Genomic DNA, 15,337 nt, shown 5'->3' with positions numbered 1-15,337 from the left:
CTATAAATCAATTATATTTCAATTAAAAAATAAGATATAAGGTTATGCCAATAAATATGGTGACAACTTTGATAAGAATCAGAGTATCTAGGAAGAACAGTATAACATCTTTCAGAAAGAAGAAGAGTATTCACTTTGATGGAAAAACATGAATTTTGGTTTATATATGTCAAGGAGTTATCACAGATCCAGGTAACATCCTGAGATTATGGGGGAAAGTTTGTTTTTGTTGTGGTGGTGACTGTTATTGTTATATAAATGTTCCAGGTCCTTTTGCTATTTGGCTATATGTATCATTTAGTTTTTGGAATACACTTGACATTCTTTATAAGCAATGTTTGTCTTTTGGAATTGTCTTCACTTAATGCTAAATAGAAAATAGTAATATTTTGTATATGAAAGAAAATTAAGGTTAAAAGAATAGCAACTATAAGCTAGGATGTAAAAGAAAAGTGTCCACCGGTAAGTGCATTTATTTAAGTAACAAAATCTTGAAGAAACAGGGATTAGACAAAGAAGCATGAACAAAGTTTAAAAAAATCTTTTCTCACTACAATTTACCTGGAAAGGAACTCTTCTTGCCATATTCCTATCTGCCCACTAGAAGAACTACAGTAACAGTAACAGCTTTTCAATGTACATGTGTTACTTTAAACTCAAGGTCTGGGTTGTCACACAATTCTTCACTAAAAAGAATGCATGAGGAGACCATCTGGGACACTTTAAGCAGGACTGGCTTGTTTCTATTAGATGGAAATACCATGGGTCACAATGTAAATTCAGCAAGGAAAAAAAACTGGCAGATAATGTAACAAAAGTTAAACCCTAATTATACCTTGAGTTACTGGAAATTTCCTTTCCATGGTCTACTTTCATATTTTATTTTCTAACATATTAAGTTCAGAGGGATAGAGTTAAGAATGTTCTATAGTCCTACATTACACAGAAGGATAAACATACTTATTAACTTCAGACTTAAGTTACAAATGCATGTTTTAATTTCTAGGCTATCAGGATAGAGGAATAACTGGTTTGGTGAAAAGCTTGAGTTTAAGAGAAAGCTCTGGGCCCTGGCCCTTGAATTATAAACTCTGGACATTAAAAATAACTATGAAAGTGAAAGTGAAGTCACTCAGTCATGTCCGACTCTTTGCGACCCCATGGACCGTAGCCTACCAGGCTCCTCTGTCCATGATTTTCCAGGCAAGAGTGCTGGAGTGGATTGCCATTTCCTTCTCCAGGGGATCTTCCCGACCCAGGAATCGAACCCGGATCTCCCGCATTGCAGGCAGACGCTTTACCATCTGAGCCACCAGGGAAGCATACTGGCCAAAAAAAAAGGTTTAATGTCAACACCTTGTGAACACATGTATTTTAAGAAAGCTCAATTTCACTGTAGTAACTTAGAAAGTTCTATTTTTAATTCTCTCTTGAGTTCTTCTTCAACCTGAGGTTTAGCAATGGGTGACTTAGAGCTTGGGAGGAGAGCAGGACATCTGGAATGCCTAAATGCAGAATGTTCATCATAAAGTTGTTGTGTTCTGTTAAACTGCCCCTCAGTCTTGTACACAGAAGGTGTGCTAAGTCGCTCAGTCATATCCAACTCTTTGTGACTCTGTGGACTGTAGCCCACCAGGCTCCTCTGTCCATGGGATCCCCCAGGGAAGAATACTGGAGTGGGTTGCCGTACCCTCCTCCAGGGGATCTTTCCAACCCAGGGACTGAACCTGTGTCTCTAAATTCTCCTACACTGGCAAGCAGGTTCTATACCACTAGCACCACCTGGGAAGGTGGAAGTTATGGAATCAAAAATGTTTTCTATAACATCTCCATTCTCTTCATATAAAGTTATCCCCAAATTGGAAATAAAATAGTAAAGGAAGTTCAAGAATAGTTTTATTTTGCTTTTAATTTTCTTAAAAATGGCCATTAGGACTATCTTCTCGTTTCTTTCCACTCATCATATTTACTTTGTCACTGCCAAATCTCAATCTTTCAGAAAGGGCACCATGTGGAGATCATCAAATCCTTTTGGAGAACAGAGGCCATCTGTTGAGTCCTACTTCCCCAGAGGGCATTATTCTAAATCTAGACAAGCTTAAAACAACTACACAGTAATTCCAGTAGCTACCTGGACTCACTGGAGAAAATAACACGGATGATTAAAAAAAAAAAAAAAAAAAAGCCAAAAACTCCCAAGAGAATAGCTCTGCTTGTTTGACCCAGCTCTGCTTGTCTGACACTTGTTTTACTAGGTTTAAAAGATTTAGACAAACAGAACTGTGTACTTCTGAGATCAGTGCCCATACCAGCCACTTCTCCCAGGAAGCACGCTGTTATCAAAATAAAGTATCAGACATTAAAACACACTATATCTTTAAACTCCTAGAAATGTACAGTAAAACATTACTATCTTGAACTATTTAGAGAATAAAATCTTATTACCTTGGAGTGACCTTAATAAACATAGAATGTTAACAGGTAAAAATCTGAAAGAAGCTCTCAGATTTGTTTTGAAGACTTTACCAGGATTGAAAAAGTAATTTTTCCCCAACACAAAAAAAGTCCAGAACTAATCACTGACCAGTTAAAATATGAGGAAAAAATCTAAATTGCCAGCCCCAGTTACAGAAAGCTGAGGGTAACCTGGCTAGACAGCTCATATTCTTGTGATTTAATCCAACTGTTCACTTTCCTTCTAAATCTTATGAAACTGGTTTGAAAAATAATTTTTTTATCAGTATTTATGGTATAATGTACAAGAGACTGAGGGCTTCCCCGATGGCTCAGTGGTAAACAATTCGCCTGCCAATGCAGGAAATGCAGGAGACGCGGGTTTGATCCCTGGGTTGGGAAGATCCCCTGGAGAAGGGAATGCCTAACCAGTCCAGTATTCCTGCCTGGAAAATCCCATGGACAGAGGAGCCTGGAGGGCTACAGTTCATGGGGTGCAAAGAGTCAGACACAGCTGAGCAACTGAGCTTGAAACAAGAGGATCAGCAGACAAGGATTTCTTGTCCCGATCCTGCCACTCACTACATATCTGTTCCTAAGCTTTACTGTTCTCCTCTGTGCTTCAGGAAGGGTTAAGTCTGTATTATAAACTGTGCTTTTCTCTCTACCACTTCATTTCATCTCCTCTGTAGTTCCATATATATGCAAGAAATTGTACACTGTATGCAAGCCAAAGCCATAAAAGTTTGATAGCTTCGTAAGTTAAACATCCCTAATCCCTCCTCTAACTTTCAAGTGACTTAGAAAATTTATTTGCCTCAAGTACTTCTGTCTATGACTATGGCACTTTTTTAGTTTTTAAATGTCAACAGTTGGTTCAGTTTCCATCATCTGAGATGTTTTGTTTTTAGAATCAACTAAATATCACTTAAACCCCATCTGATTAATATGTGGGTGATGAAATGTGGCAATACCATTTTTGATTAAAAATATGTAAAAACAGAAAAAATCTGGACGCAAAAAGAACTAAATTTCTTATTCTGCTTATGTTCTGATTCAAAAGACAGTTCCAAACCTTGAATACCACAAATCTTCCAAGTGATATTTGCATACTGACCTGACTTTCCAACTTATTAAAAAATGTAATATCTTTGCTAATTAAAGTCATTTTTGTATGGGCCAGTCTTCTCCACTGGACTATAATTTACCCATTTTTCTATCTCTAGCACCAACCATAGTTCCTTACAGAATAAGTACCCAATAAATATTTACTGCAAAAGATAAATGCATATAAACTTTAACATATTCCAACTTCAGGTATCTTTTTTTATTGCCAATTACCCAAGTGGGTTCAAAAAAGTAGATACAGTATTAAAAGTAATAGCAGTAGTGAAGCCGTTATTTGAAACACTTATCACTCTTCAATGGAATTTACCATCATCTGGTTATGATTGAGACTCAGTTCATATATGAAAAATGACAAAGGGGTATCTACAAAAAAAAAAAAGAGAAATATGTAGAGAACTACAGTCATAAACTCCTTCCAGACTCACCTCTTCATTATCCTCTTCATTCACTTTTTTCCTTCTGGTTTCTGCTTGCCTTTCAGTACTGTTTAGGGAGAAGAGGGTTTGATGTTCTGCATGTCTCAGTGTCTTCTCTCTGAGACCCTTGCAGCCTCTTCTCCTCCCTTGTTCGTCTTTCCCCACTAAGTCTCTCTCTGCCCCTCAGTACCTTCTCACCTGCTTTTCAGAATCATCTCACCACCAGCCACCTAGTAGGGAAAATGACACTGCGACAACAGATGAGCTGGCCCTTGGATTTTACAAACAGCACAAAACACTAAATAACATAGTTTTATGTCACAATTGTAGTTAACAGTCACTGTGAACAGTTGTGATACATGCTGTGCTCTGTGTAGGTATTTTATATACAGTATCTCATGCAATTTCCACTGGTTGTAGTATTATTCCCATTTTCCTGCTGAGGAAACAGACACTCGGAAAGTTAAAATACTTGCCTAAGGTTACCCAACTGTGAAGTTGGTTTTCAAGTCCAGGCTCGATGTCTGGATTCTAAACTACTACATTATCTCAACCAGTTCTTAAATTTCTTTCTAGAGGCATTTAAATCCTAATTTCAAGATAATACTATTTATGCCCTATGAAATACCAACTTATGCTTGGATTTCAGGATAATACTACTGATTAGATAGCATATTGAAAAGCAGAGACATTACTTTGCCAACAAAGGTCCGTCTAGTCAAGGCTATGGTTTTTCCAGTAGTCATGTATGGATGTAAGAGTTGGACCATAAAGAAAGCTGAGTGCTGAAGAATTGATGCTTTTGAACTGTGGTGTTGGAGAAGACTCTTGAGAGTCCCTTGGACTGCAAGGAGATCCAACCAGTCCATTCTAAAGGAGATCAGTCCTGGGTGTTTGGAAGGAATGATGCTAAAGCTGAAACTCCAGTACTTTGGCCACTTCATGCAAAGAGTTGACTCACTGGAAAAGACTCTGATGCTGGGAGGGATTGGGAGCAGGAGGAAAAGGGGATGACAGAGGATGAGATGGCTGGATGGCATCACCAACTCGATGGAAGTGAGTTTGAGTGAACTCCGGGAGATGGTGATGGACAGGGGGGCTTGGCGTGCTGTGATTCATGGGGTCGCAAAGAGTCTGACACGACTGAGCAACTGAACTGAACTGAAATGGTAGTAGCTACACGTCACTAATCCATACATTAGTATGGGTCCATGCTACATATTCTCTAATGGGTTGCCATTCTCTTCTCCAAGGGATGTTCCTGATCCAGAGATTGAACCTGGGTCTCCTGCACTGCTGGCAGATTCTTTACCAACTGAGCCACTAGGGAAGCCCTCTCTAAGATATGGTATCTTTTCATGGTGAAAACATCCAGCAAAATTTTTGACTAACTTTAAAATCTACATTTTTTTCTTTCACCAAATTAAACATTCAAGAATATAAAAATGTATTTAAAACAGACACCATAGATCCCTTTTTGAAAAAATCATGACCACACACTTTAATTTTTTTTGGCTGCAATATGTGGTTTGTGGGATCTTAGTTTCCCAACCAGGGATCAAATCCAGGTCCATAGCTGTGGAAATGCCAAGCCCTAACCACTGGACAACCAGGGAATTCCCCATTACTACACATTTTAAAACTCAGCGTATAAACAGAAAATTTTACCCTTTACTGAATTTATTGCCTATGTTTTACCCAATTGCTTTAATTAAGTGTCACTGCCCAAGAGACCCAAATAAAGAAAAGGTGAAAGCAAAAGTCGCTCAGTTGTGTTTGACTCTTTGTGACCCTATGGACTGCACAGTCCTTGGAATTCTCCAGGCCAGAATACTGGAGTGGGTAGCCGTTGCCTTCTCCAGGGGATCTTCCCAACCCAGGGATTGAACCCAGGTCTCCCGCACTTCGGGTGGATTCTTTACCAACTGAACCACAAGGGAAGCCCAAATAAAAGGAGAGAATACAAATAATCAAGGGTAAGCATAATCAGGGAAGTTAAAGTGTTAGTCGCTCAGTCATGTCCCACTGACTCTTTGTGACCCCATAGACTATAGTTCGCCAGGCTCCTCTGTCCATGGAATTCTTCAGGCAAGAATAGTGGAGTGGGTTGCCATTCCCTGCTCCAGGGGATCTTCCTAACCCAGGGATCAAACTCAGGTCTCCCACACTGCAGGCAGAGTCTTACCATTTCAGCTATCCAGGAAGCCCTTGAGTAGTCATGAAGTATCAAGGCAATAAGGATGAGAGTCTGGTGCATAAAATGAAATGCTAAATAATCTAAGTAATAGAAATTCTGAGCAATCTGATAGTGATGGTTTATCCTATAGTGTGAGCTGGCAGTCACATAAGAATATAAAAAATGGTATGAAATATTTAGTAATACTTATATGGATATGTGCATTTGGAAGTTAATGATTAGTAGCATATGTTTACCTACTATAATTACAGTAAGTTAAAATATAATTGTTAAGTCAGTACAACAGTAAGAAGCTGAAGCAAACTTGTAAATTAATATGACTGGCATATCTAAAAAGTATATATGTATGAGGAGGTAAACATTTCCAATTTTCTTTTAATTTGATCATGAAAGTTGTTTAAGGAAGGATGTTAACATAATGATTTTTGCACAGAGTTGTCCCAGGCTTTCTGGAAGGGTAAAAGAGTGGCAAACAAACCCCTGGAACAAGAAAATACTGGTATGGAGACAGTGAAATTACAGAGCAACATCAACCACAGGTTTTTACAAAGATGGTAGGGATCTGGTAAGCCTTTCCACAAATTCATGGGAGACAGTCTATTAAGAGAAAAACTATTAACAGAAGTGTCTTCAAGACTTTTTTTCTCTACTACAAGCTATCTAGTATAGAAACTCTGACTTGAATCTGCAGAGGATGTATGCATTTGATTTGAATGGGTATGGCTAAAACACCTAACTAAGGTCTCTATTAAACTTAATTCTTGAGATTCCCTGGAGGTCCAAGGTTAGGACTCAGCTCTCACTGCTGAGGGCCTGAGTTCAACTCCTGGTTGGGGAACTGAGAGCCTACATACAAACAAAAAACAAACAAGCAAACAAAAAACAACCAATAACAATGAACTTAAGAATTCTGTATTCACTGAGCTCTTTTGAGATTTTTTCTTTAGAACAATTTAGCAAGAAAAAAATATCTTACAAAAGATTTGGGGAAAAAGGCTCAGTTTCACCTCATTTTAATCTATTTCAGGAGATGCTATAATACTAGAAAATTGTGTTTAGCTGTGGGAAAAAAAATCCAAATGAAAGAAATGTCAACTTTCCCATTCTTTGGGAAGTTGTATTAGAGAACAGAAAACAGAGAAATAAATATGAACTCCAGAATATAAACAACAAACACATGTTTGGGTATAAAATTACACTGGAAAATTAATAAGTGTGTTATGAATTTTTCAAATTAACACATTAAGTGGAGCACAGGGAGCTGGGTGGTAAGCCAAGGTTCAACAACAGATCACAAGAGGAAATGAAAGAAAGAAGTTCATCCTTCACAAGTCCTAGAGGAAGTACTTGACAAGCCTTAAGGAACCACAAGGGGAGGTGAAGGCAGAGAGCAGACAGAGACAAGACCTGGGGCACATGCCTTTCTTAGTGTCTGTGTGAAGCGCGGAGAGCTGACTCATTGGAAAAGACCCTGATGCTGGCAAAGACTGAGGACAGGAGGAGAAGGGGACGACAGAGGATGAGATGGCTGGATGGCATCACCGACTCAATGGACATAGGTTTGGGTGGACTCCAGGAGTTGGTGATGGACAGGGAGGCCTGGCGTGCTGCGGTTCATGGGGTCACAGAGAGTCGGACATGACTGAGCGACTGAACTGAACTGAACTGAAGTGCTTTGGGCTTCCTGGGTTAAGCCTATACTGATAAACTGAAACCAAATGATCAGGGTTTTGGTAAGCCACATGGGCACAGAAGGGCAAGGCAGTGGGAGGGAGAGGGCACAGCTGACTAGCAGTCCTGTCAGAAACCCGCATGTTCCTGAGTGTCACTATGCAGGGTATGCACTTGCTTGACGGGGCGAGTGTCAGTTTAAGGTCACTGCAGGCTGCTGGGCCAAACCAAATGGATGCCAACAAGAAATACCATGGAGTAGCGTAGCTAAACTCTCAACCAAGCTTGAGATGAAAAGTAGAGCAAGATTTGGGTAAAGAATCTATTTCAGTCAATTAAGTTCAATTATCTAAGCAGGTGAGTTTTAAAATAGTTTTTAAAGAAGTCTAAAAAAAAGAAAGTCTTGAGAAAAAAGATCTTAACAACACCTTTGGGGGAAAAACACTATTCAGTAAGTTTGTTAGCCAAGTACATGTACTTTCCAATTACAGATCACTGGCTATGCAAACACCAGGAACTAATATTCACATGCATGAAATGACCTATATTTCTAATCTTGGAGAACTAAAGGCAGCAGTTCTCAAATTACAGTCCCGAGACCAGCAGCGTCAGTATCACCTGGAAATTTACAGGCAATGAAAACCTTCTGGCTGGATCCTAGACCTATTAATCAGAAACTCTTGGAGCTGGGCCCAGCAATCCGTGACTCAACAAGTTCTCCAGGTGATTCTGATCTAAGCTAAATTTGAGATCTACTGATAGATAATGCTGAGGAAAGCATCCAATCATAAGAACCATTGTTTTCTTTCTTCTTTTTAGTGTTAGCAGTCTCTTAACCGATATCACTATTAGGTGAAAGAAATGCTCTTAACTGGGAACCTCACTTTCAGACTTAACGCTCCTGCAAAGGACGAATCCAAAAGAAATTTTATAAGAATGTGGTTTTGTTTTGGGGGAAGGGAAGGGAGGCAATTATTCATTTAACCAGTATTTAACAAGCAGCTACTTTGTTCCAGGCACTCACCAAGAAGGAAAGACAAGGAAGTAGAGAAGAACTCTGAAATCCACCAACAATTCTATCCTGGGTACTATTCAGTGTATTACTAATAACAGGCTGTCTATTCTTGGAGTACACCTAGACAGTAATACCCACATGAGTAATAAGGTATATAGATTGAAAGCAATGGACTAGCAAAGCAAAAAAACCTTGGTTTACCCCAGATGATCTAGGATCAGTGGTTCTCAAACTTTTAACATATATCAGAATCACCTAGAGGGCTTATTAAAACAGATTCCTAGGTCCCATCTCTGGAGTTTCCAACCTCAGTATTCTGAGGCCCCCAATTTTTTACTTCTAATACCCAGGTGATGCTGATGGTCCAGGAACAACATTTTGAGAACCCCCAATCTAGATGATCAGGCACAAAAAAATGTGGGCATTCCACGTAGGAAAAGTCTAGGGATTACCAGCACATTCCTCAAGACTTATTTCAATTATATTTATTGCTCAGATTTAGTCTGTTACCCTCAGGGCAAAGATAATAGGCAAGAAAGAGATTACCTTTTAAGCAATTTTATCATGATAAACTGTGATCAGCTGTCTATGTTGGATCAATAAATCTCCAATATGAGGGATTTCCTAAAGTAGAAGCAAAAACTGGTCCTCAAATATTTCCATAATTGTGATGCAGAAATCCAAATCTTGTTTTAATATTCTGTATTATATGGATGGACTTCTCTAAAAATTTGAGGCAGGCTCTCCCTTCGGGCCCAAGGAAAATCCTGTATCTACCTAATTATATGCAGTCAAATGAAAGTAAAGTTAGAAGTAATTTACATGCTTTAAAGACTATCCCAAGAGCCTGGGCTATGGGGAAAGAGCACTTCCAGTTCAGCTGCTTTTCAACAGGAGAATAATTAAAGTTAAGTAGTCCCCAAGGCTTAGGAGTCCCCTGGTTCCTTTCCCTTTAGAGTCTAGAAGCTTTGAGAAAAATAGATCAAGTTCCACAAAGAGGTCAAAGTCATTCTGCCTACAAAGGTGAGAAAACAGACCAACTTTCACTAACTCAATCCTCCAGTCCTTAGTCCTTCCTTCAATCTTCTCAAATGCCAAATTCTGACTGGCTTGACCCAAACAGAATCATTCAACTAGGGAGTAAATTAGCAAAAGATAACTTGAAACCTACTGCATAACAAGGAAAATAACCTGGATTACCTAATTGGATTATTTATCCTTATCCTCCATATCAACCTTGTTTTATAATATTTATAGATAAATACAACTTGGGAGTAACTGTTACTATTAGTGACCCCAAGTATTAAATATAAAGAATGCCTTCCTCTAAGATACTGAAACACACTGTATTGAAACACAGTAAAAAGTCAATGACAACAGCTAGAAAGTTGCCACCTTGCCTGCTTAAAGTTACTTCTTGTCCCCTCTATACAGAAACAAGAAGAGAGATGATTGTTTAGCCGAAGTCCTGGAAAGTAGATGTTTTGCTGAAAAGTGTAAAATATGTAAGTTGTGTTACCAGACTGTGGAAGATGAAACATGGATCAATATAACCCCAGTCCTGAGTGCCTGGAAATTATTTGTAAGAGGAGTCAGGGAATTGTTGAAAAGCACAGGGATTAAAATTAGTAGGTAATCTATTATGGCTATGAGACTATTTAAAAGACGTTAGGGAAATACGAAGTAATAATCAGATGACTAATGATAATGACATACAATTTCCAAGAGGCTAAAAAAAAAAAAAAAACCACCTTGGAAGAGAAATAACAATAAAAGCATCCTATAATCCTGGTAGAAAGATTATCAGTTACTTTCTCTAACAACAAAATAATCTCTAAAATTGGTCAGATCTAAAATCCACAAAATTCTTTTTTTTTTTAATATTTATTTATTTGGCTGCATCGGATCTCAGTTGTGGCAGGTGGGCTTAGTTGCCCTGGTGACACGTGGGATCTTAGTTCCCTGACCAGGGATTGAACCTGAGTATCCTGCATTGGAAGGCAGATTCTTAACCACTGGACCACCTGGGAAGTTCCCCACACAATTCATTTATATTTATGTAAGAAAGATAACTAGATATGAGGCATCCCTCGGTAAGTATCTAACTAGAACTGAACCAATGCTGAATCAACTTTTCCTCCTGCACTGGCCTGTTTTCTAGTTAAAAACCAAGAGATTCTTCAGACTGCCCTCTAACATCAATGAACTGTGCACTGAATCATTCTTGCTATTCAAGATGTTCCTCTTGTTTAAGAATAGTAAGCTATCTTTCTTTATTGGTCCAAGAATTCAACAGTAATTTAATTTTCTACACATCTTGGTATGGAAAATATAGCCACCAATCATATTCACCTAATATGTTCCACTGAATGTAAAAGTAAGAAATGTATAGCTGAGGCCAGAAACATAAGGTAAAAAAAATTTTTTAATAGTTAATACTAAACTATGTATATTTGTAATGGAGTCATGTCCAGAAAACACTAATACACAATTATAACTTCTAAATAAATTTATTTAATTATCCATCGTTCTCATGAAAGAGGCAAACCATTCATTTAAAAATTAATCTTTTTCCCATGTTTAAATTTGAGAAGGTAACAACCAGCAATTATCCAATATTCTTTCACATTAGCAACAAACTAATAAAATGTGCATCCTTACTAACATCAGAATAGATTTCAATATATAAAGAACAAACAAGTAGCTTACCAGTGAGGAGAGGGAAGACAGACATAGACATAGACAAACTAGAAACTTAAAAGGCTTCAAAGAAACCTGTAGGCAAACCTCGCATATTATCGAGTTCCCAGAAAAAAAGGAACTAGAATGCAAGTCATAGCACCTTAAGCAGAGAAGTGAACTTGGATCAGCTTTCTTGACTTCTGTGATGTTATTCTTTTGCTAGACTTTTAGTCCCACTTTTGGATAGTCCATAAATACCACAGTGACCAAAACAGAATAATGGGCTATTAGCTTTTCTTCAGACTCAGCAAAGTTGTAGCAAATAATTCTTTAAAAAAATTAGCATAAATAGTTCATACAGATTGTTTTAAAGAGATTATTATTTAACTTATGCCGTAGATCAGTGATAAATATATTTTTAGCAGCAGTTTGGTAAAGCCAGATCACCTGGTTCAAAATCCTGTTCTGCCTCTTGCTAACTGCGCAACTTTGGACCACTTAACCTAAAGCTCTCTGTGCCTGAGCTTCTTCATATATAAAAATAGGAAAATTAGTATCTATTCAGGGGCTGCCCTGGTGACTCAGTGGTAAAGAATCTGTTTGCCAATGTAGGAGACACAGGTTTCATCCCTGATCAGGGAAGATCCCATGGGCCATGGAGTGACTAAGCCCGTGTGTTACGATTACTGTGCTTCAGAGCCCGGGAGCCCGAACTGCTGAGCCCTCAGACCTAGAGTCAGTGCTACACAGGAGAAGCCACTGCAGCGAGAAGCCCACACGCCGCAACTACAGAGTAGCCTCCACCAGCCCCAGCTGGAGGGAAGAAAGCCCATGTGGCAACACGGACCCAGCACAGACAAAAATATAGAAATAAAAATTATTAAAAAATACTCAGTAAGTTAATCCAGTTCATCAACACTCTCCTATTGTACTGGTTAACTGAATTAACATATGCAACACAGAAAAATGATTGCTTTATAGTAAAGTGCTCTGTGCTGCTGCTAAGTCACTTCAGTCGTGTCCGACTCTGTGTGACCCCATAGACGGCAGCCCACCAGGCTCCCCCGTCCCTGGGATTCTCCAGGCAAGAACACTGGAGTGGGTTGCCATTTCCTTCTCCAGTACATGAAAGTGAAAAGTGAAAGTGAAATCACTAAGTCGTGTCCGACCCTCAGCGACCCCATGGACTGCAGCCCACCAGGCTCCTCCGTCCATGGGATTTTCCAGGCAGGAGTACTGGAGTGGGGTGCCATTGCCTTCTCCGAAAGTGCTCTGTAAGTGTTGGCTATTACTGGTGTATATTTAAATCACATAAAGAAGTGTAATTTTTTAATCCTTACAGTTTAATATTAAACATCTAACATTCCTCCATCCTTTTTCATCTAGTTACATTATTTATCGACCTGTGAAGCCCTATGATCTTTTTAGCCTTAAGAAAGAAAAAGAATTTTTAGGGGCTAAATGCCTCAGATGGATAGGCACAAAGTATTTGAAGAAACTAAAATACTTAGTTTAATTGACTGGATGGGGCTTGAAAGATGCCTGCAAACACAAAATTTGGGTCTTCTAGAAACCGAGAGATGGATTTGTGGAATGTTTAAAATGTGTTAATTGAAGTTACTTCCTATTCCCTGGCAAAATATGATACCATACAAACACACCCCACAGAATCTAAGGGATGTATAAACTTTAAATAAGATTGTCATTTCAAGGTCAAAAGCGCTTACAGACTTCCCTGACCACCACTACAATATGTAATTCTACTAACAAAGAATCTGACTTTACAAAAGCTTTGTCCCTTTTGGACTTGTTCAATTATTAATGGCACAAGGAGTGGTAATGTTTTCATCTATATTAGGAAGTATTTGTTCATATCTTCCTTTACGAATGATCATTCATGTTTTGCTCCTAGTTTCTGTTAAGATCAAACATTAAAATGCTTATGTGAGCTTTAAAGATCTCTCTAAACAAGGCTTTACTTGTAAGTCAGAGTACAGAACACCCTTATCAAAACAAGAGGTCACAGAAGGTGCAATAAATGTGGATTAATGGGAAAAACAAAGGATTGGCGGTCAAAAGCCTAGGCTTGAGGTTCCTGCTCTGCTACTAACTAGCTATTTCAGTTTATAGAACTGAAAATGTGTTCTGAAAATACCCTCTCTCAAGTTCACTGCTAAATTTATTTTGGGAGGAGGGAGTCTCACACTCTTTAGAAAGTCTGTTAAGCTATATATCTTCTCCACCAAAAAATGAACACAATTCACTCTTTTTTTGGCAAAGAATTAGGAACTTCTGTACTCAACGAAGTCCGTGTATCCCAAGTTTAAAACTTTTAAATGAGACAATTACAATGGTACCTGCTGATTTAATATAAAAAATGCCACTTACCCATTTTCATTACCCCCACACTTCGCAGTTTTGCTGTTCAACCTGTAAATATACCAGCGCTAATAAGCTTATGCTTAGCAAACTGTAAAGGAAATGCCACTTCATCCTCATCAGCAAAAGGAAAGTGTTTCCCCCACTTGAGGAGTATGTGCTCACCTGGGAGGTTTGCGATTTCTATCCGGAAGCTAGACCCTCAAACCAGTGATTTTCTCTATTACATTGAAAGAGTGTTAGTCGCTCAGCCAAGTCTGACTCTTTGCGACCACATGGACTTGCCTACATAGGTGGCCAGGCTCCTCTGTCCGTGGGATTCTCCAGGCAAGAATACTGGAGTGGGTAGCCATTCCCTTCTCCAGGGGATCTTCCCAACCAAGAGACAGAACCCAGGCCTCCTGCACAGCAGGCAGATTCTTTACCGTCTGAGCCACCACGCATTATTGTCCTCAAAATTCTCAAGTTGAATTACATACAGTAAACCTCTTGAAGACACTTAAAAATAAAAAAAAAATTTTTGTATATCTAGGGTCTAATAAGCACTACCAAAGCTATCCAAAAATGAAACTTAGGTTCTGATAAGGACTGAACCGTTGATATGTATTCACAGCCGCACTGCTGAAAGCCGTAGCAAGAGCTTTGCCAGAGTCTCAGCTGTTGTAATTAAAGACAGACCCTCAGGAGCAGCTATCATTAGTGTTGAAGTGCTGTAATTACAAAGGCTTTGCATTATGTGGATTACAGATTTCAAGCATACAGAGTTGCTACCAGACCTCAGGGACCATCTTTACCAGCAAAACTGCTCATTAAAGCAATCAAGTTTTCTCTATGCATGTGTTTAAAATTTTCTAAACTTCGCTTAACTTGTTGTGCCACTTTACCTAACCATGTAAAACAGAGACATATCCACAGAAGTTCTGACAATCTAACTCTACTACTTGACTAATTTTAAAAACCAAAGCATTACAAAGTAAAAACCAACCACCCAAGAACATCACTTATAGACACATCAGATCAACAAATAAAATACGGCTGCTCTGGAAATAATTGTTGGACCAAAAAAATCACTTTTTTGAATAATAAGTATAAGCAACAAAATATGAATAGAATAAAACAAAGATTTAGAGGAAAAGCAATTCCAACTGTGCAACACAATCACAGTTTGTGATCCAATAGAAAAAGTGCAGGTACTTCAAACCCTCTAAATCATCCTTCAATAAAGTACTGCTGCTGCTGCTAAGTCACTTCAGTCGTGTCCGACTCTGTGTGACCCCATAGACGGCAGCCCACCAGGCTCCCCCGTCCCTGGGATTCTCCAGGCAAGAACACTGGAGTGGGTTGCCATTTCCTTCTCCAATGCATGAAAGGGAAAAGTAAAAGTGAAGTCGCTCA

General features: G+C 38.8%; 1 protein-coding gene and 1 long non-coding RNA gene across 13 annotated transcripts in view; one reads left to right on the top strand and one right to left on the bottom strand.

Annotated features, from left to right (window-relative positions):
* TEX15 (testis expressed 15, meiosis and synapsis associated) overlaps window positions 1-15,337 on the bottom strand; it is a 79,476-nt gene that overhangs the window by 61,203 nt on the left and 2,936 nt on the right. For 2 of the 12 annotated variants that reach the window (XM_055567146.1, XM_055567150.1), the window contains exons 2-3: window positions 13,952-13,993; window positions 4,008-4,065 (exon numbers count right to left, since the gene is read on the bottom strand). The exons of 2 other annotated variants lie outside the window; for them this stretch is intronic. Coding sequence is in view for 3 of the 10 variants with exons in the window: in XM_055567154.1 (XP_055423129.1) it covers window positions 4,008-4,065; window positions 9,428-9,447 (78 nt within the window). In the remaining 7 variants the exon portion in view is untranslated. Of the gene's footprint in view, window positions 1-4,007; window positions 4,066-9,427; window positions 9,777-13,951; window positions 13,994-14,107; window positions 14,392-15,337 lie in introns of those variants that run through there. 8 more of the 12 variants (XM_055567149.1, XM_055567152.1, XM_055567154.1 and 5 more) reach the window with 8 other exon arrangements.
* Window positions 9,832-12,476, top strand: LOC129643069 (uncharacterized). Its single transcript, XR_008710054.1, has 3 exons — window positions 9,832-9,904; window positions 10,316-10,386; window positions 12,261-12,476. It is a non-coding gene; the product is annotated as an uncharacterized LOC129643069 (long non-coding RNA).

This window comes from Bubalus kerabau, chromosome 2 (genome assembly GCF_029407905.1).
Source record: "Bubalus kerabau isolate K-KA32 ecotype Philippines breed swamp buffalo chromosome 2, PCC_UOA_SB_1v2, whole genome shotgun sequence".
In the NCBI taxonomy this organism is placed as follows: domain Eukaryota; kingdom Metazoa; phylum Chordata; class Mammalia; order Artiodactyla; family Bovidae; genus Bubalus; species Bubalus kerabau.
This window is presented reverse-complemented; position numbering and strand designations above follow the sequence as displayed.